We start from the raw sequence: 26,936 nt of genomic DNA, 5'->3' as shown, positions 1-26,936 counted from the left end.
ACTGTTAAGTTCATTTCTGCTTAGTTTATTTAAATACATTTAGTTGTCTTGTGAGAACTTTACTTCTAGAACATCTTAACCTTTAAATAAATAACTACTAACTTAAAACAAGGTTAAAAGTTTAAAAACGTAAAAGGCGTACAAGTTCACCCATATCAAACAGCTGAACTCTACCACCGCATTAAACCAAACTGAAGACAGATTCATACTTTTCTGTGAAATAAGCATCACATTATGGTGTTATATTGTATTCTTAGCCAGTCAAATTTAATTTTTTAAAATACATATTTATCCATTTCTTCCTTTTTTCCCCCCACCGTGTTTCATAGTGTTTTCTTAAGTGATAATGTTTTTTTTCTTCTTCTTCTCTCTATCCAGGTGTTGGTGTGTTCACTCCTCATAAGTTGCTGTTGAGTGCCTGTACTGAGGCAGGATGCACCAACAGTTCCCAGGTTACCCTGTTCACAGGACAGTTGCCCCCCACACATGTAGAGCCACCCATCCTGACCGTACTGGATGCCCGCAGTATCCACATACAGTGAGTATTAACCCCCTCGAGTCGGGCGTCGCGCCCACGCGATCAACTCGCTTTTTTTCTTATCAGTGCCAAAGAGACTCAAATAACTCTGTCGATTTTTATCATTCAGGCAAGTGTTATACGTCATTATAATCTGTTAAGTTTTTTACTTTTGTTTGTGTGCAGTCTCAATAAAAACACAATGTTGTGCTTTTTGCAAAATAAAGAAAACAAACATGATGCGCGATCTGCAGCCTCTCTGTAAATGATGTCTAATCTGATTCTCTTCAGAAAATGACCTGTAGCTTATAAATATAAATAATATTTTGAGTGAAATTGTTTTCTTATAGGACAATCCTTTTAATATTATGACATGGACTGTTTTCCAAGACTATGAATCTTTTATTTATATATCTTTTTTGTAGTCTTTAGAAAAAAAGAAGAGAGAAAAAAAAACGCTCCACCCTCACTAGGTCCCGTCCTTGGACGACACGCACACATGCACACTAACGAAGCATGTAGTGAAGGTGGCTGTTCTCACCCTTTAGATGACAATGTTTTATCAGAGAGATACGCTAATGAGGTGACGGACATTTGCTCTCTGTAAGAGGACGAAACAAATCTCAGGTCTTGTTATCCCTCACATTATACTAAAATTAAGCTCCACATGTCAAACCGTAACCCTCTGAAGATGCAATATAACCCTGTTTAAAAAAAAAAAGTGGCCACCACAAAAAATCTCACACTAGAGCGATTTATCTGACCAACCCGTATGTCAAATTTGAGAAGCTGTCCCTATCCACTGCATGGGTGCATTAATCAACTGAGTGTTTTCCATATAATCATAAAGTACGCCCCTTCCGCCAGTCATGCCATTGGCTGTTTGTCCTTATTGTCTTTGCGTGTCCTCTGGCTGCAGTTGAGCGACCAGGGGAACGGAGCAATGGAGCAGGCCTTGATTTAGGAGCTAATGCTCAACTCCTGCACCCACACTGGACCATCTCATTGGACTGCATGAAAACGCACAGTCCGACCTTCTTCCAGCCTGTTTAGCATGCAGAAATTTCTCCAGTGTTTGACCCTCGCCGCTTGACTTAGAGGGGGGGGGGGGGGGGGGGGGGCTACACAAGATTCTTCCCAGCAGCCTGTACCCCAGGCCTATAGCAATCTATGTGAAAGCCTTTAGAGGTTCATCTTCAGCTGCCCCGTCTCCATCACTTAAGAACTATCTGGAGAGGGCACCATGCCACACAACAGCGTTAGGGGACGAGGAGAGAATAGAAGGAGAGAACTATAAGGGAGTTAAGGGGCAATGGGGAAACTGAACTTATGTACACTTTATTTTAGGCCAAGAGAGATGACAGAAGCGCTCCGGCGCATTTCCCATCAGAAAGAAAATGTCATCACTTTACTGAATGATCACAGGTGGGGAGAGAGCGAGAAGGAGAAGGCCACGAGGAGAATATATATTTGAGCTGTCACCTACAGTACACTGTGGTAAAACCCACCACCAGTTCACTGCCATCAGAAAGCGCCGATTAAATTACTCAAACCACCCCACCTCCAACAGGCTGCCTGAGGAGGCCTGTAATACTTGGAGAGAGAGCGTTCTGTTTGCATTCACATTCATCTCAATGGCATTTGTTCGATTGGCTCCCCGGAAGCACGTGATTTGAAATCTGCCTTCTTTGCTACGGTGCTCAGGATGTTTTGTCCAATCTACTGAGCATTAAAAATGACTAATTAATCTTGGAGGCACAGGTCAATGTTGCCATGATAATTGTGATTGACATGCGGATAGTCCCAAACCCTTCACTAGCAATTATCTTGAGCCGTGATGTAATGCCTTTATAAAGAATCTGGGCCCCCAAAATGAGATTAATACTTTTGTTCAGCAAGGATGCACTGAATCACAAAAGTGATGGTAAAGACATCTAGGGCCCTATTTAAATGATCTGAGCGTATGATCTGAAGCGCATGGCGCAGGAGCACCGAATCCACTTTTGCTAGTTTAACGACGGAAAAACAGTCAACGCATCAGGTGCATAGACCAAAAGGGTTGTACCTAGTCTCTAATGAGTCATGGGTGTGTTTTGGGCATAATGTACAATAAAGTCTCATCTTCCATTCCCTTTAAAAGCCAGTTGCGCTTTCACCATAGTGGATTCGCTGTTTACAAGCGGAAAGGCTATACGCTTCTCCAGAGAGGAATCCTTTTATTTTTAATATTTAAAATGTTTGTGTGCTGCTGCGCGTCCCTGTGTGTGTAATAAGCATGAGTGTTTGCTGGTTGTGCACCCGCCTATAGCCGCATATTACTAACGCACCGTAGAGTCGGCGGTCGCGCCAGCGCGATCAACACGCTTTTTTTCTTATTAGTGCCAAAGAGACTCAAATAACTCTGTCGTTTTTTATCATTCAGGCAAGTGTTATACATCATTATAATCTGTTAAAGGAACACGCCAACGTTTTGGGACTTTGGCTTATTAACTGTATTCCCCAGAGTTAGATAAGTCCATACATACCATTCTCATCTCCGTGCGTGCCATAACTCTGTCTGACACCATTGGATCTATATCCAGAGCATCAGCCATCGATTCATCAGGTCAGCGTTTTGGATTGGAATTCTATGAAATATCATTGTATTATCTGGTCTCCCCTGTTTATTGTCTCAGTTCTTTACAATACAGCGAACACCCATGATTGTAAACTATCTAGTAATTGCTGACTCTATTACTCCAACTCTGAGCGAACTCTCTGCTCCTCAACGCGGCGCTTCTCAGGTGCTGTGAGCAAATCACTCCGCACTCCCCAGAAGTAGAGCAGTGCTGCGCCTTCTGAGAATATAGTCCCCAGTATGTATACGTTTATAAAATGGCTGTGTCTCATGTAACCTTGCTATTTGTACACACTGTGACTATACACATCACAACATGTAAATAGGAAAATGTTGGTGTTATTTTGTCACTTATTGAGCAGTAGGCTAGCTGGAGCCATGTACCTCCAGTCTTTGTGCTGAGCTAGGCTAGCGGGGGGTGCGTCAGACAGAGTTATGGCACGCACAGAGATGAGAATGGTATGTATGGACTTATCTAACTCTGGGGAATACAGCTAATAAGCCAAAGTCCCAAAAAGTTGGCGTGTTCCTTTAAGTTTCTATTTTTTTGTGTACAGTCACAATAAAAACAAATTGTTGTGCTTTTTGCAAAATGAAGAAAACAAACAATATGCACTGCGATCTGCAGCCTCTCTGTAAATAAGGTCTAATCTGATTGTCTTCAGAAAATGCCCTGTAGCTTTGTGAAAACGTATCTCACAAACATGAGACATATGTCTAAAGAAACGTTAAAATGTCAGGTTTTAAATAATGTAAATCAAATCGAAAACAAATATTCTGTGTTTATGTAATCTGTTTGAAAACAGAGAGATGTCAGTCATTCGCGAGCATCTCATTATCCACTAATGCGACCACACCCACGGAGTGCGCGTTCTATTGAGATTAAAATACTGACGATCCATGCGTCAACACCCACATCAACTCAAATAAACACTTCAAGTAAAGCGCTACACTTCAGCTACATCGTTTTGACACGCGTTGAGGAATAATTCTCCTCATAGAAAGCTGTTCAAGTGCAATGGATTCAGCATTAAAATAACAATAACAGGTTAAATAACAAAGAAATACTGCACTATTGACTTTAGACCAGGTTTTTGTTGGTCAATGACGCAGTCATTTTCAGTTGCCTCGAAATAGTAATGCACCAACAATGCGCCTGAACACACCTCGTTCTCAGACCAGCACGCCCATGGGTGAACAGATGGACGCGAATGCATTTGCTATTTAAACAATGTGGCGGTGGAAGGGAAAAGGATAACTGCATCAGGCTGAAACTAGCAAAATATATTTGTGTTGTGCCTGGCGTCGCATTGTGCCAAGTGAATGATAGGGCCCCTAATGTTATAAAATGTAATAATCTAAATAAAACAAAATCTATTTAATATTAATGCTGTTCTTATGAACTTTCTATTCGTTATATAATTCTGAAAAAAGTGTCATGGTTTCCATTAAAATATTAATCAGCACAACAGTTTTCAACATTGATAATAATAAGAAATGTTTCTTGAGCACCAAATCAGCATATTATAATTATTTCTGAGGGATCATATTACACTGAATGCTGATTAGTTTGCCATCACACAAGAATAAATTACTTTTTTAAAACGTTAAAATAGAGAGAAAAAATTCACAGTGTTACTGTTTTCCTGTATTTTGACTAAATAAATGCAGCCTTGGTGAGCATAACAGACTTCTTTAAAAAAATCATAAAAAAATACATTGATGCTTTAAGTGGTTGTCAATGTAGAAAGATGTTTGCATGGTGTAGTTACAGCATCCTCCAGCAGGGGTTGTTGGGGGCAGAGCTAACTAGCAAAACCTTGACCCCTTGGCCACAACATTCCCTCTCTCTTATCTTCGGCAGTGTAGCAGCCTACCTCAACAGCCTTCATTCGATTATGCTCAGTTCAGGCATTGAAGAAGGCAAAAAAATACAAGCCCTTGCTTTTTATTCTCCTGCTACCTCTGTATTAATGGCAGTGGAGAGCTTGTGATCTCTGTAAGCCATTTATTAAAAAGATGTATATGACCCAATTTGTCTCATCACCGATTTTCATAACTTCATTATGTATCTGCTCTATCCTGACGGCAGCGCCTCAGAGGGAAACTCACCTTATTTATTGTCTTCATCCGCCAAGAGGGGGAAATGGTTATTGCTTTATTTCCATTGGATATTTCAATTTGAATAGGACTGGAAGCTGCAATGATGATAGAGGGAGAATAAGAGAGAGAGAGAGAGAGAGAGAGAGAGAGAGAGAGAGAGGGAGAGGTTGGGGGGAGAAAGGCAGCATTGTAATTTGACATTACAGATGATATCTCTCTCCCTCTTTCCTTTTTTCTCTCAGGGTCTAATTGTGGATACAGTGCCTTTGAAAGGTATTGCCTTGTTAGCAGAATCGTAATAGGAGAGGGTGAAGGATCATATGTGTTCAATACTCTTTTGTTGTGTTGCGATTTGCCTGTGAGAAAGGTTGCGAGACCCCGGACTGCAGGATATGCACAAACCGAATATCAGCAGAAACACGCCGCGTGAAAGTATACGGCACCTTGAATAAATGAGAATAAGAGGGGGGAAAACGCTCTCAATACGACATTAACTCCTCACCACCTTTACGGTGGAAAAAAAAGTTGAAAAAATTGCAAATGTTTATGTTCCGAGAGAACCAAAACAAGTCATCTTTTTAACTAATTGTATTGCCTTTAATAACTGGATGGCAAAAATTGTATATAGCACAAGCATACAAGGTTAAAATAATGTAAATAAATAAAAGGCAACAATGTACAGCAGTTTAGCTTTTTTGGTTTATTATATGTTATTTTGGATCATACCAACAATTTGCTCAAAAAATGGCAAAAAAATGTTGCTTTGTTCAAATATTTCAATTGATTAAACTGCCATATTATTAATAATAAAGCCGCATATCAATTATGCAATGAAAATTTCTTAATGGCCGTTGTCGCTTGCCATTTAAAATGCAATTTAATTTATGCCTAAACTAAATTAATCACAATAATGAATAAGGTCACCTGCGGGTGTGTTTGCTCCATGTAGACCAGGAGGCCCTTATGAGCGTTGTACTAAATTAAGGAAACAAAGAGGGTCGGAGAAACATCAGGTCAAACTCATTGTACTCAGACGCTTGATGATTCCTCTCATCACACAGGAGGTTACTGTCCTATTTCCCTCTTAAAACAACATAGATGATTTAAGATCATGTCTCAGTCTTGACACCATTACCTTCAACAGGGACATTGTCTCCTCTAGTCATTGAACTCTTCATTTGAGGATTCAGACAAATGTGCCACTCACTTCTGATAGAGACAGTCGGTTTACAAAAAGGGTGCTATTTGTGTCGTTTTTATAAAAGTACCTTCAATGTTTTGTTTTATTTTTCCTTTCATTGGTCTGTTCTTACCTTTGTGTTTCTAACTTTTAATTTGATATATGAATTAATATGAAATTTATAAGAATACAAAATAACAGTCTCTTTATTTTTCTCTTATTTAATAACATTTTGAAGTTTACAGTGCATCACCCATATTGCCATCATTTTTTCCTCCCTTTACCGCCCTTTAACTAACTAACTGACTATTCCATTAAAAGTCTATCATAAACAACTGTTCCAGAAATGAACTCCTCAAGGTCTCTTTTTTATCACTTTGTGCATCAATAGACAACTGTCTTATAATGTCAACCCTTTAATTTTGTATAGTAAACCACTGTTAATTGAAAAGTAGGTTTTTGTAAAAATAAAAAACAAACTATATAATATTTTCACAACCTTGAGCACAGGGCTGGTAATGCCAGTCAGTAAATCTGTCAACCCTGTCACCTGAAAATTTGCCAAACCGTAATATGCAAATGACACTTCTGCATTAAAATAGCCAAAATGTATTTAATGAACATCAAAATACACACAAAGGTGACGAAATTAAATGGCCCCTCTCTTCCTTTTTGAGTTTTTCATTTCGCTTCTCAGTCGTCCTGTGCAATTCTGTCTTTCAGATCCCTCAGTAGATAACAGTGTCCTCTGTTCTAAATTTAGCAATGAGAAAGTCAAGTTACAGAGTGAAACGCTCACCCACCAGGCTTTCCTATTTCTGTCCGCACATCCTCGGACAGAGTTATCATGATCAGGCTTATTAGACTCTGTCCGGGTTCTGGGTGGTCCACTGGTTTACCTGCCACTGCTGCTGCTGCTGGGCGTACATACAGCTCTCACAGGGGAAGTACAGGGGTCATGTGACAGGATATCAGACTGTGTTTTGTCTCTGGTGTTCTTTAGGTGGGCTGCTCCAATAGAGGTGAACGGCCTGCTGGAGTTCTACACACTGTACCAGTCTGCCTTAGGAGAGGAGCCGGCCGTCATCTATAACAGCTCTGAGCTTTTTGAGGATTATACAGTGCGGAACCTCATCCCTGGATCCATCTACCTGTTTCAGATAGCAGTGCGTTCCTCCTCACCTGTTTCACCACACACACCCCCACACACATACACGCACCTAAAATGGTGCAACATACTGAATATCATGTCATTGTGACTTTCAGCTCATTTTGCCCTTTGTGAATTTATTAGAATGGAGACTAATGTGGCTTTTTTTTAAAAAGTCATTTTGAATATTGTGCATAAAATAAAATGAAAAATTTTTCTCAAAACGTATTGTACCTGTCAAAGATTTTATTTTATTTTTATTTATTTATTTTAAGAAACTGGAAATCATTTACATTTTTACAGAATATAAAAAGAATGTTGTATTTTGTAAAACTAATTGTGTATTATTTATGCCAATTTTTTATTAGATTTTCTGTGCTGATTTTTTGGGGGGGAATTCTAAATGTGCACATGGTAAAATGCGTTAACGTCACCATACAGAATTTTCACTTTCTAACTGTCTGTTGCTTATAATATTTACACTGATTTGGATCAGACAACATATACAGATCAGTTTTTCATTTTCATTTTGTTACCTTTTTTATTTAAATACATTTAATAATTATTTAAATAGAAAAAGACTTTTGGATTATGTATTTATGTAGTAATTACTAATTAAGCCTAGGTGGAATCTGCTGACTTTTCCACACATTTTAATGCTGAATTTTAGGGAATATCTCAAAATGTCCTTGATAAAATGTGCTAAATGGAGCTGAGAATACTACAATCTTCTAATTCATTATATAAGTAGCCAAAAAAATTGCTCTCTTACTGAGAACAGTTTGATGTTTGTTTTATGTATGACTGTTGATGCCACTTAAAGTTAACCTTTTGACCCGCAGGCGTGCACGGATGGTGGATGCACCCTCAGTGACCCCAGCCTGGCCCACACTGAGGAGAGTTCACCGGAGGAAGTACCTGCCCCCAACATTCTGTCACTCTCCCCACATTCCCTCAATGTGTCCTGGACCCCCCCTCGCAAGCCCAACGGTGAGTGGGGTTAAAACTAGTGCCTGGCAAAGGTGAATTCATATTCCAAATGGCCGTTTAGTTAAGGGTGCTTCATGTTTAATGATGGGTTAGCACATAGAGAAGGGGACAGGAAAAGAGGAGCACTTTGTGTGGCGGTGCGACTGGGAGCGTGTGAGAGAGCGAGAGAGAGTGAGACAGAGGAAAGGAGGGTGCTGCGTTTTAAGTGGATGAAAAGTGCTCCCTTTTGACTGATGCTGTGAACTGCAGCTTTAGCAGCGGCTGTCAGGGGCGCAGCAGCATGTTCATTCACTCAGCCTGAGCACCGGATGGGGGACAACGCTTTGGCCCTTGAGAGCAGATGTAGATTAGAATTCATCCAGAATTCAATTCTTTATGCATTTTAGGCAATGTTGATTACCATAAAATGAAAATCTATTGCGATCTAAATCATGTTGCTTTATGTAAAGAATGTTTTTCTACATTAGACATTAGAGCCATTTAGTAAACACATTTTTTTTTTATTATGTATTGTTTTGATTTGGAAAGGGGACATTGTTTATTATTGGTATTTTATTTCATCTTAATCTATTGATTAATTTATTACAATATGATTTTTTTGAAGCGAAGGGGGATTTAAGTCAGTTAAAAGGGCCTTAATATGTTATTATATATATATATATATATATATATATATATATATATATATATATATATATATATATATATATATATATATATATATATATATATATTCCGATATGAATATAGTTTTCAGCTATTGTGTGCCATTGTGATTAATTCCACCTCTTGATCACAGCATTACAATTTTTAAACGCTATAAATTATATTGTAGTTAAATTAATTTTGTTTAAATTGTGGTATATTTGAGGAGTGAAAAATACTGGGGAAAAAATTTAGTCTTGTCTAAATGTTAATAAGCATTAAATACAACAAAAAAACCCATAAAAACTGTTTAATTACATTATTTTCACGATTCAAAACACAATTAATCTGCGCTGAATTAAATACACAATCTTAAAACATATGGATGAAATCGCCTTTTGCAATTATTATAGAAAATACATAGCTTATTAGATTTTATTATTTAATGTATTATCCATCTCAAGACCTTCTTTGCAAATGTAATTTATTTAATGTTTGTGCATCTTTAGGGTTCGTTAAAGCCCAGTGTATTTGTTTATATCTATTTCTTTGTGCATTGGGCCAAGCTGAGTTTGTCCTCCTTTTAACTGACCGGTCCATCTTGAGGGGTGTGTCCTGTGAGCAGCTATAAAGAGAGCAGGAGCAGTATACGGCTGTGTTTACATGTTTTACTGCACTCTTTCCCTAATGGTCGGCTTTAACAGAGGGCTTTAAACAAAATGGCCAGTTTACATCAGGGCATGCGAGGAAATCAGTGGAGCAAACAGTGTTTGGGTATAAAATCGTGTCTTGGAATAAAGCTTCGTGATGGAGGGGCAATCTCAGCCTCAGTACAGTGAATGCCACAAGTTCTTCTTGATTTTCAGCCATTAATGACATTCTTATATTTTATTTAATTTTGGCTGATGTTTAGATAATTTCTTAAAGGCAATATGCTGAATTATTGACTGTAGTTGCACTGTTAGGACATCCATCGCATTTTTGAGATGTGAGAGGTTTACATGTCGAGCACAACCTGTATTCCCATGTATGCTATCACACATATGCTAAGCGTGTATTAATTTCCTCCACACAGGTGTGATTAGCAGCTATGGTCTTTGGATGGATGGCACGCTGGTGCAGAATTCGTCCCTGATGGGCTTTGAGGTCGGTGATCTGTCCCCGTGGAGCCTCCACAGCTTCCGTGTGCAGGCCTGCACGGCTCAGGGCTGCGCTCTGGGGCCCCTGGTGAGAGTCCACCACATTTACATTATGTTAATGCCTCCTCTGCGTGTCAGATGGCAGCTCAACATCATAAAGGTGATCGATTCACTCTGTTCAATAAAGCACCTTCTGCTCACGCTTGACATTTGGTATAAATGCCACTCTGGGCTGGTTACTGCTTTGATGGGCTATATTTGGGCATTTTTCCAATATGTGTGCAATATTTAGTCAAATGGCCAGTTCTGCAGACACAGCAAAAGTTGGAACAAGCAGTGAGAGGTTGTGTGGCTGTGGTGTCAGGCTAAGATATATCCGATCATTTAGTGGACAGATGGCAGGCTGTGAAAATTAATTTATATATTTTTAATTCCTGTGTTTTTTAATTAAAATAATACCTCTTCACGCTGTCTTAACATATGGATTTAGAGCGAGTTTGATGCAAAAAAAAATGTCATGCCGCTTCAAATGTTTAAAAGTTTGGGGTTGGTATGATTTTTGAAATGTTTTTGAAAGGGTTTGGGTTTAAATGTATTTATTCGATCAAAAACAGTAAAACCAGTAATATTGTAAAATACTATTACAATTTTCTATTTCAATATGTTTTACTATTACAATTTTCTATTTTAATATATTTTACTATGTAATTTATCCCATTTTGTGATCAACCTTGATACATTTATTTTTATTTTATTTTTTTATATAGAATTATTATTTTTTGTCAAATTTGTTACAATGTCAAAGTCTTTGCTGTCTCCTTTGATCAATTGTATCCCTGCTGAATAAAATAGATTTTGTTTAATGATTTTTTTTGTTTGTTTTGTTTTGCATATTTTGCAATTGTAATGTCAGTAGAAAAGCTAAATTATTTCAGAGAAAAAGCTCATTTTTACATTTTGCTTGATTGTAGATTTTTTTAACATGCTCAATTGAATTGGAAGTAAATTAGAGTAAGTTTACATTTCATGCTGGTTTTAGTAAAACTAAATGCTTAGCCCTAGTTTTATGCAGTCACTTTCTCTCTTTCTGTTGTAAGGTGGAAAGCAGGACTTTAGAGATGCCTCCCGTTGGTCACGTGACCCTGTATGTCTTCAGTGAGACGCCACATTCAGTGCGAGCCAAGTGGGAGGCCCCAGCTAAGCCCAACGGCAACCTGACCTACACAGTCCTCTTCACCGGGCCAGGTAAATCAAACTTAACTGCTCCCCCCTCACACCTTCACGCCCTCCTTCAGTTCCTCTAAACGCAACACTGCCTCCCTGCGTGCTGTCTCAGCTCCTTATATTGACTTCTACTGTTTTCCCTTTGTTTGTTTACAAACAAAAATGCTGAAAGTTCAGCGAACCTTAGCACGGCCTGCCTACGCAGTAATGGGCTTAAATGAATTGTTGTCGGCCTCCATTTTGCTCAGGCTGACTGCCGGGTGCAATGTGGGCCGGAAGAAGCTTTGGGAGGACACCCGCACTCATCACGCGCTCTTCTCCTCTCGTTTTTTCACGAGATGAGAGCGGACAGGTTTGTTAAAAAGCGTAATGGCACGTTCAAAAGGAATCTCCCACTGCTCACCAACCTGATCTCTGCTGGAGCTTCCCTTATGCTGGTTAGAGGATAAACGCTTGTTGTAATGAGAGGGTGAGGTGCAAACACACGTTCTCTATGTGAATCTGGTTAGTTTCACATTGTACTGTACATACTAAACAAGCATTCTTAGTGTCTATGCACTGCATATATATCTTTATTGGGGCCTAGCATAATGAGCTGTGGCGCTCATGCAAGTGACAAGTTCAAATCCAGCTTGCAACATTTCTAAATCTCTTAATTGAAGTGGCAAAAGGCCATATGATATACATGATATTTTTTTAAAATAGATTTATATTTTTATTCAGCAAGGATGCATTAAATTGAGCAAAAGTGACCGTAAAGACATTTATAATGTTAAAATAATGGCTTTTCTTTTGAACTTTCAATTCATCAAAGAATCTTGAAAAATCATGGTTTCCACAAAAAAAAACAGTAGGGGAGAGCGGGGCACAACCTAACACTTTTTGACTTTCTCATTTTGTGTAAATCCACTTGGGGTTCAGAGTATTTATTGTTTCCCACATTAATTGCACACATGTCTAGTACAATTATGTGGTTTTGTTTCATTAATACAGTGTATACTTTTTTTTTTATTTACCCCGAAAGAATGGAAGTGAAATGCGACAACATGCCCCATAGGTGGGGTACATTGTAACATGTGGTGGGGCACAATGTAACATGACCAAATAACAGCTTAAAATGTCATCTGATATAATCAAAAAAATATACAAGACAAACTAAAATATTTTGTCAACAAAATACAATTATTAACTTTTTAAAATAAAATAATGGCATTTTTTAATCATTAAAAATATAAGCATTTTTGAGTTTGACTACAAACACATCGCTAAATTCAGCTATACAGCAGAGTTCAAAACATAATAATAATTAATAATTTCTGAACATTAACTCTCAGTCATTATTCACCCTTTTCTTATGGTTTTTCAAAATAATTCATAAAAGTACAGAATATAATGGCGTACTTCTAATAGGGGCTCATTGTAGCGCAGTGTTACAACACACCCCATCTGTGCAACAGGGATTTAAATCTTGGCTCGTGTCTTCTGCTGGTTAGATCAGCATTAAAGAACGATCTCAACTGTTAAATAACAGATATAAGATTAAAATAATATCGGATTTGTCTTATTTTAAATAAACACAAAAAACAGAGATGAAAACTAAACTTAAGTAAGAAATGTACTTTTGCTATGGTTAAATACATGTTCAGTAATATCTTCCAGAGAATTTTAAATTTTGGCGCAATTTTTTCTCTAAATAATGTTGATATGGCAACTAGTAAATACACTAAGTTTCGTCATTCTGGCATGTGTGGAAAGGGTTAAAACATGTGCGTTACAATTAACCCCGCGTTAGGTTGTGCCCCGCGCTCCCTTAATTGTTTTCAACATTGATAAAGATACAAAATGCTTTTTGAGGACCAAATCAGCACTCATCATTAGAATGATTTCTGAAGGTCATGTGACACTGAAGAGTGAAGACTGGAGTAATGGCTGCTGAAAATTCATTTTATTTTAGGATAAAAAAAAACTTTTTTGATCAAGTAAATGCAGCCTTGGGGAGCATAAGATACTTCTTTCAACAACATTGCTCTAAACTTTTGATTGGTATTATTGCTCCATATGGCAAATTTTTTTTTTCTCTTTTTAAGATTCAGTTTGCATTCATATACTGTAAGTATGTGAATGAATTGGGTGTAATTCTGAACCCTGTGTCCCCCATTCTTTCTTTCACATATCCATCTGGTAGGCATCCAAAACTCTGTGTATTCCTGGTCAAAGTCCAGCCAGTCTCAGATGAAAAGAGTGACCTGCACCTCTATGTGTCAGCACTTCTTTTTGTCTGCCAGGCCAATAGAATAGATTGTCTCTCTCCATTAATCAAGAGTTCATCTGTACAGCTTACAGATTCTACACATTTAATCCTGCCAACAGGCCTGCGTGTGCATATTACAGGATGCGTGTTTCACTATAGTCTACCTAAATGAATACATTGACATTTTTATGCCGCATAATCGTCCACGATCAGCAAATTATAACCCTTAATGTGCTTGTTTGTAAAAAAAACAAAAACAGAAACAGAGGTTGATTCACAGGCCGCCATATTACTCTGTCAGCGTCTAATTAAAGCTGAGCTCACCTGATCGTTAATATTTGTGGGAGATCGCTTACAAAGCAATCAGCCGGCCACTTTGATGGACGCAGGCCTTACCGTATATACTTCTGCTGCTTCTATGGATAAATAAGAATCAAATTTGTCAGAGATTTGCCATTCAGCTGTTGTTGTTTTTTCTGTGTGCAATTGACTTGTATACTGCTGAATATGTATATGCAGTTGGCTCTCAATTTGCAGTTCATCTGAGGTAGTGTGCTAATTATTTTATTATTATTAGTAGTAGTAGTAGTATATTTTCTATTGTATTTAAAAAATCTCTATTTCAACGATTCGGTTTCATTGTGAAAATGATCAGAAATGCTGGCTGGCAACTTTTTTCCAAAACGCTGGTGGGGAAAGAGTACATTTTTTTTATTTGCCTTCAATTTTGATGACATATTTCAAATCATAAGGACAATCAGACATCAATGGTTAAATGGTTAAAGCCTAATAAGATTAAACCTGCATTTTCAGGCATTTTAGAGCAAACAAACTCAATCAAAAAGGTGATTGGCTGATTTATCTGCAGGCGGCCCTTATCCTCCTCATACATTCCCTGGTCAAACGTGTTACTTTTTGGGGAAACCATATATTATGTAAGGAATAATTGACGACGGGCCTTTGAATTATTAGAAAAATAATGCACATCCGAGGTGGTGATGTGGTCACGGCGCGAAGCAGAGACATCGAGACATCGATCCGATGATATATTTAAATAGAGTCGTCCGGTTTTTGTACTTAAATCGCTATTGTGAGTAGGACTATTTCTTCTGCGTCTCATCCAACGGCTCTTTTGCTAGTTCCGAAACATCATTTTAAATTATTTAAAATTTTAAGTTTAGTTGTGGAGGCTTGAGCCACTGATAGCAGACTAATGCAGTTATTAATGCAGCGAGTTTTTAGAGAGAGAGAGAGAGAGCCTGCGTCTCTTTCAACAGCGTCAACTACTACGGAACTGTTAGAACAGCGCCTTTATTAACGTTACCTCGCCAGTGAGAAATGTCATGTTGCTTTTAAGTTGCTAAACTATTTTACTGATAAAATCGTAAGAGCATTGCTGACATCACGTTTCTGTGCAAGTGTGTCCGCACTGTATGTGTGTGCGTTTGAGTAGGAGAGGAGAGAGAGTGGGAGAACGAGAGTAATGTGCGTTTCTTGCATAATTAAATGTAATTTTGTGGAAATAAAACATGGAAATAATTTGTACTTTTTATCTAGTTGTTTAATATATTTATTTGATTGGTCAGTGTTGTTGTGGGTTTTGGTTATTTGCTGTTGTAGGCTGTAAAAACATTTGAAATAACTGAAATAATTTGGCGAAGTGATATGGAACTGTAATGCGGTCAAGAGAGCTGCCTGGAACTACGTTCGCTGTGCGTTTCCCAGAAAATAATTGCACACCTCAGAACGTTCATCAGCCAATCAGATTCAAGCATTCAAGGCCCCGTAGTATAAACTTAAATAATGTATCAGATTGGCACTTTGATGGACACAGGCCTTGTTACCTTGTTTACTTTGGACTGGATACTAGTTACAGCTCGCAAGTTCAAGACCACGGGCTCTCTTACGAGTCTACATCCCCTTTAGAAGCAATGCCTTGTGGTACCTTCTCGGAGAGGCACAAAATCACTTTCCAGAATGTTTTCGTTCACTGTTCCTTGCTGGTGGAATGATCTTCCCAATCTTATCTGGAACATTGAATCCCTGATCTATTTTGTCAGAAAGAAAAAAAAACCTTCCCCTATATTTGCTTTCACTATTCCTAATCTTCTAGCCTGAACTATTCTAAACTATGTCTGAAACTTTGAATTACTGGCATTTATTGTGTTTATTCCTAGCCTGACAAGCCAGACCCACATCAAGATGTTGGGTCTGGAAACTCACCATTGACAGGGCTCAATCCGAGGGGCGGGATAAACGGTTGTCTTTCAAATTCCCTCTGCACGCCATTGGATAGCACCATGAGCGCCACAACCAACCAGAGCAAAGAAGAAGATGAAGCCAAGCTAATGTTAGTTAATAGACTTTCGCCGTATCCAGTAGGCAAAACTTCGAACATACAGTATCTTCTTTTCTTAAGAATGACGTCAGTGCCGTTCTTTTCTCAAAGAAAAGCTTAACTCCAAGTCTTCCACAGTCACGGCCAAAGCCGATTCGAAAGACCACTCTTCGTCAGCTTCTTTGTTTACGAGTAGCACGCGGAACCTCCGCAACTCTGCCGTGACGTGCCGTCATTATGTTAAGCCCCCCCACCGACTCTACACACGCTGTGATTGGCCTGACCAGAGTTTGGTTTTTCCAGCTCTCAGGTCTACCGAGAGTTGCTAGACTACACTCACGGCAAAATTAATTTTCTGCCGCTAGGGTGCGTCTAGATTTCTAGGCTAGTTTATTCCCTCTTTATGAGGAGTCGCTTGTTGTTTTCCTCATTTGTAAGTCGCTTTGGATAAAAACGTCTGCTAAATTAATACATTTAAATGCACTTCTGTTGCTCATATGAATAAGTAACCCTTGCCATTCAGCCATTGTTTTCTTCCGTTGTGTCATCGAGTAGTATACTGCTGAATCTGAAACTTTAATATACCAGCCGTTTGCCATGGATCCTCAGCTCGCAGGCCAATCTGAGGTAGTGTGCAGCCCAGCAAACTCCGAGCGGACTTAAAAGTAGCTATCTGACAAGCAGGACGAGCAGCTTACGGACTCAAGATTGTAATCTCCTAGTACAAGCAGATGGAAGTGACCTCTCACAAAGGCAGCCACGTCCCCCCTCTCATAGAGCAAGAGCTTTGAAGTATTCTTCTGAGCAGAGAGAGCAAGATTATGATGTGCAGGGGGATTGATTTGAGAGAGTGAGATCACCGCCAGTGGACTCTTCCAACCAAACTCCTGTTTTCCCTTTGCTTTGCCACACAATACGTGCGCATTTGTTGTCGCTGTTTTTACAACGCTACCTCTGATGGAGATGATAGCTTGCGCAGAGCGTGAAGTAGTATTTTTATGCTTTTTCTTGGCTTCTTTGATTATATCATTGGCTCCAGAGGGTTCAGCACTGTTTATTTTTGTATTATTGTGGAGTGTGTAGTTCGAGAGGGAGGGTTTGTTCACACCAAGCTAGCAGGGTCAGATCCACAGGCGTCTCACTCTGCCTTTTGTGCCAGGAGAGAAAGAGTTTAAGCGATTTCTCCCAGTGGATTGCTGGAGAATTTATCGGCGGATGGCTGGCTATCACAGATTAAGGGAAATGTCGATCAGTAATGACCCCTCTACATGTTAGTATTGCAGTAAAGCCAAGCTTTTATGTCAAAAAAATCGGAGTGGGGGCTATTACACATGACAGGGGTGATCAAGGGACTGTGGACCGAGGCTAGCATTATTAAATATTGACTACTCCTGTGATTTATGTAGAGCTTCAGGGAAAAAGTGACTTTTTAACCGTTATATATTCTTTAGTCTCCAAACCCTTCCATTTATCTCTTCGTGGAAATAAAGTGTGTGTTGGCTGCATATTTCTTACTCCCAGCTGAAAAGGGTGGGGGGGACTCTTGCCCTTAAAAAATGAGACCGATGCTGTTGCGGCAGTTCGTTTCATAAACCGCCAAAAGCGGAATAGGTAAATTGGAAGCAATTATAAGATTTGACAAAAAAAAAAAGGCTGAGCTAGTTGTAGATGACAGAGAATGATTCTTTGAGGGCATAGAGCTCAGAAAAATTCATTAAGCTTGTTTATTTTTGCTTAAACAAGTCATTTTTGCAAATTCTTTTTTTTTTCTTATTATTATTCTTTCAGTTGCACAGTAATTTAAAACGTCAGCTAAAGACTGAAGCAATGGAGGAGAGATACATTTGTGGCTTCCAGTCATTGGGGTACTTCATGCCTATTGATTTCTTTATGATGCTGCATTTAGAAGCCTTTAGATGGGGGAAAGGGTGGAGGTTATGGACTCACACACACGCCTCACTTCTTCCACTTCCGTGAAGGTAGAAGTCTATCTGGTCCAGAGGAGAGGTGAGAACTTGGGGGAATTAATTCCCTTTTAATTTGCAAGCAGGGCCGTATATCCTGCGGTCGATTGCATTACAGTAAGTGGTGGTGGCTGGGGACTTGGAGGCTTGGCTCTTGACCTCTTGGTTAATGTGCACACATGCATTGGTCTGACTGAACACATTACAGCCAATGGGTGGGAGTGTTGAAGAGATGTGTTTAAAATTCTGTGATAATTTGCTGTAGGTGGAAATGTTGGTGCCTTTTTAGCATGTACTATTGTTAAAGTGATGATGTAACGGCAGTAGCAACAGATTTTCTTCCTAATTGTGACATATATCCGAGCGAACGGATTATCGAAAATAAAAAAATGTGAGGCAAAGGTTTGATTCTGCCCATTGGTTGTTGATCGGATGGAGGCAGATCTGAATCTTAAGTTATGATATTTTTATTTAAACCCCAACCCATCACAACAAGATCAAAAACATGCATTTAGAAAATAGACTGAGAGGATTTCCATTTAATTTCCTTCATTCCCAGGTGAAGCATGTCATTTCAATGCCAACGATGTCACCAAACATAAATGCAAAAACAATGATTCTTTCAAACAGTTTACACTCATTTGCCATCGGCCAAACAAGTAGATACTGTAGCACCACCCCAAACTCATGCCATTGGTTTTTGTTCATCACAACTGTTGTCATCAGGCTGACTGGAATGGTCAAACAAAGCAATGTTTTGCTACAGAGACGCATTTTATTCTAGGTATGTACAGGTAAATCTATACTTGGTACAGGTAAATCAACTACCATTTGACTTGCATAGTTGTCTCTGCATATTAAGTAGAATAAGAAAGATTTTTAAAGAAAAGTTACTCACTTCACCTTTAAGATGTGTGTGTTTAACTGAATTTTAAAGGGCAAACACATTTCACTTTTAGAATCCTTTCATTGCATTTTATTTTGATAATGCTTATTACGGCTAAGTATGTGGGCAACTCAGTTATTTTTAATGGATTTTCTTTGTTTCCTATTTTTAATACAGCTCTTTATAAGGCTTTTACCAGATTGACAATATGCTCACTCACAAAAAAAAATTCTGCCATTATTTATAAAATTGTATTTCTATTTTTGCCGCTGTTTTTTTTTTTTCTGTGGATCCGGCTTCCTATGTGTTGAATCAATGTCTGAGCTGGCAGAGCAATCAATCCCCATTTCTGGATTAAGACCCAGACAGCCAAAGCCTGGGCTTCCCTGTGTCAGCAGGGCACTGCAGTTCACACACACACACAAAGTGCAGAGTATCCAGCATCCCCTCAGCCTAAAAAGGGTCAGTGTGCTTAAAGGGTTTTTTTTCAAGAAAATATCGTTCCTCTAATTTATTAGATAAGTTTGATCTATGAACCAAAATACCCATGTATCGTGCTGACACCTCAGTGTCGATGATCCAAGAAAATTGGATCTGTATTTAGGAGCTTATTGGCAAAGTGATCATCATCTGAGTTCCTAAAGATGTCCACAGGTCTGTGTGACTCTGATCCTTTGATGGGGCTTTGTGGATGTTAAATTGTGTCTCTGTGTGTTCCAGGTCAGAACTTCAGCAGTTTCGAAACACTAGAGACAGAGACGAGAGAGCTGCTCAGCACTGGTAAAGAAGGCCAGTGGGTTTCCATAGGAGGACTGCTGCCATATTCTAATTACACTGTGCTGGTGAAGGCCTGCAACAGTCAGGGCTGTGTGGAGAGCTCTCCCACCAGCGTCTCTCTCCCACCAGGAGGTCAGTACCAAACACAGCTTTCTGTAATAGAACAACATCTGCTAACACTTTTGTATGGGGGAAAACATATTCACTATTAACCATGACTGTTGCCTCAATAAACTCCTAATTTACTGCTTATTAATAGTATTGTTAGTAAGGTAGTTTTTGTAGCGTTTAAGTTTAGGTATTGGGTAGGATTAAGGATATAGAATAAGATCATGCAGAATAAGACATTATGTGCTTTATAAGTACTAATAAACAGCCAATATCTTAGTAATATGCATGCTAGTAATATGCATGCTAATAAGCTACTAGTTAATAGCGAGAATTGATCCCTAAAATAAAGTGTTACCCAACATTTACATTTGTTATACACAAACTAGGCGAATTTTGTGACTTCCTTGATTTAAAGTTTGGAACTTATCCACACATAATTATTACTGTAGAAACCACTAGTTACAAACTTAGTTAAAGAAATAAATTTTTTTGTTAGGATTACAATTTAATTTAATTTAATTTAATTTTGCAGACATTAATTGCATTACTAATATTCGAGGTATACATTTTTGTTTATTTATTTAATGATAAAACAAATTATCTGTTTTCAATTAATTTATCATTTTTGTTTAATTATTTGATTTATTTGGGGTACAAGGGAGGGCTTTCTTTACTGAATATTGATAGTAGAGACTGATACAATGAAAATTCTTAGGAAGAGAAAGCGGAAACCAGGACCAGGACATGTTGCAGGCCAGACTCGAACCTGTGTCACTAGTATGAGCATCATGGCTCAAAAGTATCTGTAGCATGCAGTATGTGCCATATACAGTATGTGGCAAGGTTTGCACCTTGTCTCTTATCTTTTTTTTTTTTTTTCGTAGGTGAAAAATGAAATTATTAGATAATGAAATCTGAAATAGGAGTCGGTTGGAAGTTATGGAATCTAAATGATCCTCAGAAATCTCATAAACTCCACTGGCTGAAACGTCAACATCTGCCAGAAAGCTGACAAGAATATGATTAGTGCAGTTAGTTGTAAATCAATATGCAGTAACTCTCTGGGATTTTGTACACAAACCAAAATGATGCAATCACCTGATATTGAATTTTTCCTTCCAAAACAAATCCGTAAAATGTATTTTTCGCATATGCAATTTTAAAGGCATAGAGCACAGAGACGCTATGTTTCCATAATATTGTCATGTTCTTCATTAACAGACAGTCTGTAAACTTCAGCCCTGGTTGATATTTGACGCAGAGCTACAGGCTCTTTGCACTAATGTTTAATCACATGCCTCCACACGGACAGAGAGCGAGCTGTTTGATCAGGCTGAATCTACTGGGCTCCGTAACTCTGCTTTGTACGGGGCCAGCAGGGAGACATTGGACATCTGCTGGCTGACAGAGAACAATGCCCGCTGCTGGTGATCTAAAGACATGCCATTTCCTGTCTATGGCAATGGCAGATAAGAGCGTATGCACACAAGAGTAGCCACTATAAGTTTATTGCCACACTAAGGAGCCACACTTTCCCACTGTTAAATTGTTGTTGATTTTAATTATGACTCTTATGGCTCCAGAATGTTCTTTTTTACGACCTTCTCAGGCAAATGAAAGGTAACAACTCATTGGTTAAATAGGCCTTGGTCCATCCTACCTTTTACTTAATGGTGTGGGAACTTATTAAGCTGATTTATACAGAGAATGGCTGTTGGGAGGCATGTGACACGCATTGGGTTATATGTGTTTAAGGGAAGGGTAAATTACCATGGAGGAGATAAAAAAGACAATTTAGTGATTTCTGCCTTCCCAGCCCCCATTGTGTTCAGTGGGAAGGAATGGTTGGAAAAGAGGGGTCAATGGACACATGTTTCTTCAGATTTCAGAGTGGATATTCAGTGCAAACGTTACAGCATTATAATTATAATTCAAGTTTATATATCTTGTTTCTTTCCGTATCATAACTAGGCGCAACGTGACAAGTGATAAAGTTATAATAAATGTTACAAAAAAAAAAGCTTCCTGGATGCTATTTCAAATCTTTCGCACCCAATTAAAGCTTGTTATATTATATTATATTATATTGTATTGTATTAATTATATTATCTAGTGCTGTCAAAATTAGCGTTAACGCACATGATTAATTTTTTCAGTTTAACACGTTAAAAATATTTGACGCAATTAATGCAGCATCAGTTTTTTCTATCATCCTTTGGCTAGCATTACAATATGATCACTCTTGAACCATTCAAGCACCACAAGACAAAAGAGAACACGCTGTCTGTGAATGTCCTGGGTGTGTCTCAATCAGCTCCCAAGTTTCCTAGGTCGTGATTTAGTACAGGGTTTCCACTGGGTCTTAAAAATTCTAGAATTTCAAAATCAAAATTTTAGGCCTTAAAAAGTCTTAAATTCACTGAACTATTGAGTTCTAGGTCTTAAATAATTTTAAACAGGTCTTAATTTTCCTACTTCCATGTAACGCTACCTCTAATGTTCATTGAAATGCTCCTGCAGCGCTTAAGAATGTTTTTTTAATTCTTGGTGTTGTAGTTCTTTCTTTCGCTAGTCCAAATATAATTTGCTGTATTACGACTACAAATGAGACCAACATGCATCTTATATTACAGCCAATCAGCTTTCGTGATATTGCCACGAGTCTCTTTCGGATTGTGCCACAGACACATAACAAATTTTATTTTTCAGCTAATAGTCCTCCAGCTTTTCGCATTTCCATGTTTACTGAATACAACGAAAAACCAACAATGCATTTTTTTAGATCCTGCATAATTCGTAGTTTCACCGCAATATAATGCCAAGATACCAAAATAAACAAGATTTATGCACTTTGTTTATTCTATTGTCATGTGTGACTATTGTGAATCTAACATAATACATAATACAGTAAATGTGGTATTCTAATTATGAAAAAAAAAAAAATCTGGAAATTACCACCATAAATTCAGTAATTTTGATCTCATAAATCACAAAAAAAATAGCCTGGTGGGATTGAGCTATGGGAAAGTGCAAGTTTATCGATAAAAGTTTATGGATTTGTTCAATTTTAATAAACGAATTTACTTTGCAAGTAATTTTGTGACTGCATTTCCTTTATAGGTCTTAAATTTAATTCATAATGGTCTTAAAATGTCTTAAAAAGTCTTAAATTTGACTTGGTGAAACCTGCAGAAACCCTGTAGTATATTGTGTACATGAACGTGTACTAAGTACTAAATGAAAAGTTAAAATTTTCTAGGCCGATATGGCTAGGAACTATACTCTCATACCTGCATAATGATCAAGGATTATTATACTGGGTGCAGCAGGCACAATGATATTACGCAGCTCCTGAAAATAGTCTTCAGCATGCTCCCTGTCGCCTAGAAAATCGCAACTTTTCATTTTCCATCCGTCTTAGTACACAATATAACTACAGAAGAGTCAAGTTTTAAATAGGAAAAATATTGAAACTCTTCGGTCAAATTTGAGCAAGATGCTAACGGTCTAATCAGATTCAATGATTTATGCTAAGCTATGCTAAAAGTGCTACTGCCAGACCCGGAGATCGGCTGAATGGATTGGTAAACGGTAAAACTCAATTGTTTATATTTTAATTTGGAGAGTAACTGTGAAATTATTTCAATATAAAAATATTAAAAACGCAGATGTTTTTAATCGCGATTGATTACAGAAAAAATTAGCTATTAATTCGTAAATTTTTTATTAATCAATTGACAGCATTAATTATATTATGTTATATTATATTATATTTCATTAATTGATATTATATTATATTATTTAGTGCTGTGAATAGTTTAACATTTTTGATAGGATTAATCATACTTTTGTTGTGTGATTAATCATGATTTATTTATGCACACCAAAGCACCCATGAACCTGACCTACGATTAATAAACATGCAGCAACGTACATATGACAAATCAAACATGATCCTGAGTGTGTGGAAACAACGCGAATGTACTGAAATGTGTCTGTGTATGAGCGCTCTCGATCACTGATCACATGCTGGATTTATGTACAGTTTGTTGTTTGTACATCAATATAACAGACTTTCACATGCTTACTGTACGACTCTTGTACACCACCAAAATTGCGCTCTTCAGAAACAATCACAGAATATGACAAAGTTTGTGTTTTAAAGCAAAGCACACGCTGGAATGAATAATTCACTAAAAAACGCAATGTGAGTCTTAGAATGAAAGGGTTAGAATGGAAATCTCCGCCTACAGGTGCTTGTAGATGCTAAGTGTGATAAACTCCTGACTTCTAAGATCATCTAACTGTGTGGCGTAAATTACGTTAATGATGCAGCTTCACGTGCTTTTGTAATTTCTTTGTGTTAAATTATTTTAAAGCGTTAAGGGTTTTGAAATTAATCGCTTGTGTTGACATTTCCTGATCAAAGAGACGGGCGAGAAATGTCTTTTGGCCTGATAACCTGCTTTGCTTAAACGTTCTATGACAATTATTATTCTATCTGTACCTGAAAGGAGGATCATTTTCCTGTAGGGAAAAGAAAATGAAGTTGCTCAGACACGTTTCATGAACAAACATCAGCGTTTGAAACCCTAGAGCTCTGCCATTGTCTCATCTCTCACAGAGGTGAACGGAGCGCTCATTCCCCGAGGAGTGCGTATGGATTGAGGATTGATTCGGTGGAATGGGACATGGCCTTGCATGTTCTCAGATGATGAAGCTGACCTGTAAACGCCACTCCATGTTAATGCCCAGCCTTTAAATACAGACCCATCGTTCTCAGATGGCCCTGTTAAAAAAACGACAGCACACCCAAGTTAAAGTTCTGCGAAATTTTGTTCAAGTTCAACACAAAGACATAAGTATAAATTTTAAATACCACGCGTTTCCCTCCACTTCTTTCGGTAGATCTTTTGGTTTGTCTGAGCTGAACTGAAGCCTTGTCTCAAACTGTCCTTGTTATATCAAAGAACAGACGGAGTAGAAGGCTTAGGATACAGACGAAACATAAAAGTGCATAGTTTAAAATGATTAGTGACACTTTTGATATACCTGAGGAAGGAGGGAGGTGAAACAAAGGAAGCTTCATGCTGACTGTTTGATGAAATAAGGCTGTGAGGAATTAACTCTTTTGTCAATGGGTGTACTCTCAATAGACTCTCTTTCTTACTGTCACTCTATTTTTTTCTCTATACAAACTTTAGGGAAGAAATCAAATGATTTGCACATTTTGTTTATTCCTCAGTGTGCAGAACGTACAGGTTAACGCCTATATTTTTTAAGATATGCAAGCATGCACTGTATGAAACCTTTTTTACTACACATTTAGAAATGAGTAATGGTACGTAAACATGGTAGCTGGGACAACATTTCATTTAATGTATACACTTATTTACATTATTTACATCTCTTTCATTTCATATGAAAATGTCTCAAATTGCTACTGCTGAGAGATCCAGACACAAAGAACAAGGACTGCTAATGGAAATAGTTACTTTTAAGCATTATGGTACACAGTAATATAAGCTGCACGTGTGGAAATGAAGCGCAACAGACTGATAATCACAATTTAAAGTTGAATAGTATTATAAAGTGTAAAGTAGCATTTTGAAGTATAATGAATTATTAAATATTATGCCATTGTTTTTTTGTTTTGTTTTTTGTAAAGTAAATGGGCAGCAATTATATAGCGCTTTTAACAGACCCATGGCCATCCAAAGCGCTTAGAGTAGTCCTACAACATGCCAGCTAAAAAAAATTCTAACCCAGAAATGGCCTTTTGTATTGTAACATACACCGATCAGGCATCAGGTGAAGTGAATAACACTGATTATCTCTTCATCACGGCACCTGTTAGTGGGTGGGATATATTAGGCAGCAAGTGAGCAAAGTTGATGTGTTAGAAGCAGGAAAAATGGGCAAGCTTAAGGATTTGAGCGAGTTTGACAAGGGTCAAATTTGTGATGACTGGACGACTGGGTCAGAGCATCTCCAAAACTGCAGCTCTTGTGGGGTGTTCCCGGTTTGCAGTGGTCAGTATCTATCAAAAGCGGTCCAAGGAAGGGACAGTAGGGAACCGGCAACAGGGTCATGGGCGGCCAAGGCTCATTGATGCACATGGGGAGTGAAGGCTGGCCTGTGTGGACCGATCAAACCGACGAGCTACTGTAGCTCAAATTGCTCAAGAAGTTAATGCTGGTTCTGATAGAAAGCTGTCAGAATACACAGTGGATCGCAGTTAGGGCTGCATAGCCGTAGACCAGTCAGGGTGCCCATGCTGACCCCCGTCCATCGCCGAAAGCACCAACAGTGGGCACGTGAGCATCAGAACTGGACCACGGAGCAATGGAAGAAGGTGGCCTGGTCTGATGAATCATCTTTTACATCCCGTTACAACACATGGCACCAGGATGCACTATGGGAAGAAGGCAAGCCGGTGGAGGCAGTGTGATGCTTTGGGCAATGTTCTGCTGGGAAACCTTGGGTCCTGCCATCCATGGATGTTACTTTAACACACATCACCTACCCAAGCATTGTTGCAGACCATGTTCACCCTTCCATGGAAACGTTATTCCCTGATGGCTGTGACCTCTTTCAGCAGGATAATACGCCCTGCCACAAAGCAAAAATGGTTCAGGAATGGTTTGAGGAGCACAACAACGAGTTTGAAGTGTTGACTTGGCCTCCGAATTCCCCAGATCTCAATCCAATCGAGCATCTGTGGGATGTGCTAAACAAACAAGTCCGATCCATGGAGGCCCCACCTCGCAACTTACAGGACTTAAGTGATCTGCTGCTAACATCTTGGTGCCAGATACCACAGTACACCTTCAGTGGTCTAGTGGAGTCCATGCCTCGACAGGTCATAGCTGTTTTGGCAGCAAAAGGGGGACCAACACAATATAAGGACAATATTAGGTCATAAATGTTATGTCCGATCGGTGTATAGCTCTACAATACCATATCTGAATCTACAGAAAGTTTTTTAATGCAGAATACAGTATATCATGTTGTGAGGAAGAACTTAACAAATATGACTTTTGT

At 38.5% G+C, this 26,936-nt stretch overlaps 1 protein-coding gene across 1 annotated transcript in view; it reads left to right on the top strand.

The window, feature by feature from the left end:
- Positions 1-26,936, top strand: part of ush2a (Usher syndrome 2A (autosomal recessive, mild)) — a gene marked incomplete at its 5' end in the record, with an annotated part of 251,879 nt that overhangs the window by 105,181 nt on the left and 119,762 nt on the right. Inside the window, 6 exons of the mRNA XM_079833659.1 lie at positions 379-538; positions 7,421-7,583; positions 8,410-8,557; positions 10,278-10,429; positions 11,439-11,586; positions 19,725-19,913. Coding sequence (XP_079689785.1) covers positions 379-538; positions 7,421-7,583; positions 8,410-8,557; positions 10,278-10,429; positions 11,439-11,586; positions 19,725-19,913 — 960 coding nt within the window. The remainder of the gene's footprint in view (positions 1-378; positions 539-7,420; positions 7,584-8,409; positions 8,558-10,277; positions 10,430-11,438; positions 11,587-19,724; positions 19,914-26,936) is intronic.

Source organism: Gobio gobio (genome assembly GCF_949357685.1).
Source record: "Gobio gobio genome assembly, chromosome: 13".
NCBI classification, from domain to species: Eukaryota; Metazoa; Chordata; class Actinopteri; order Cypriniformes; family Gobionidae; genus Gobio; species Gobio gobio.
Note: the sequence above shows the minus strand (reverse complement) of the source record. Positions and strands in the feature narration are given on the sequence as shown.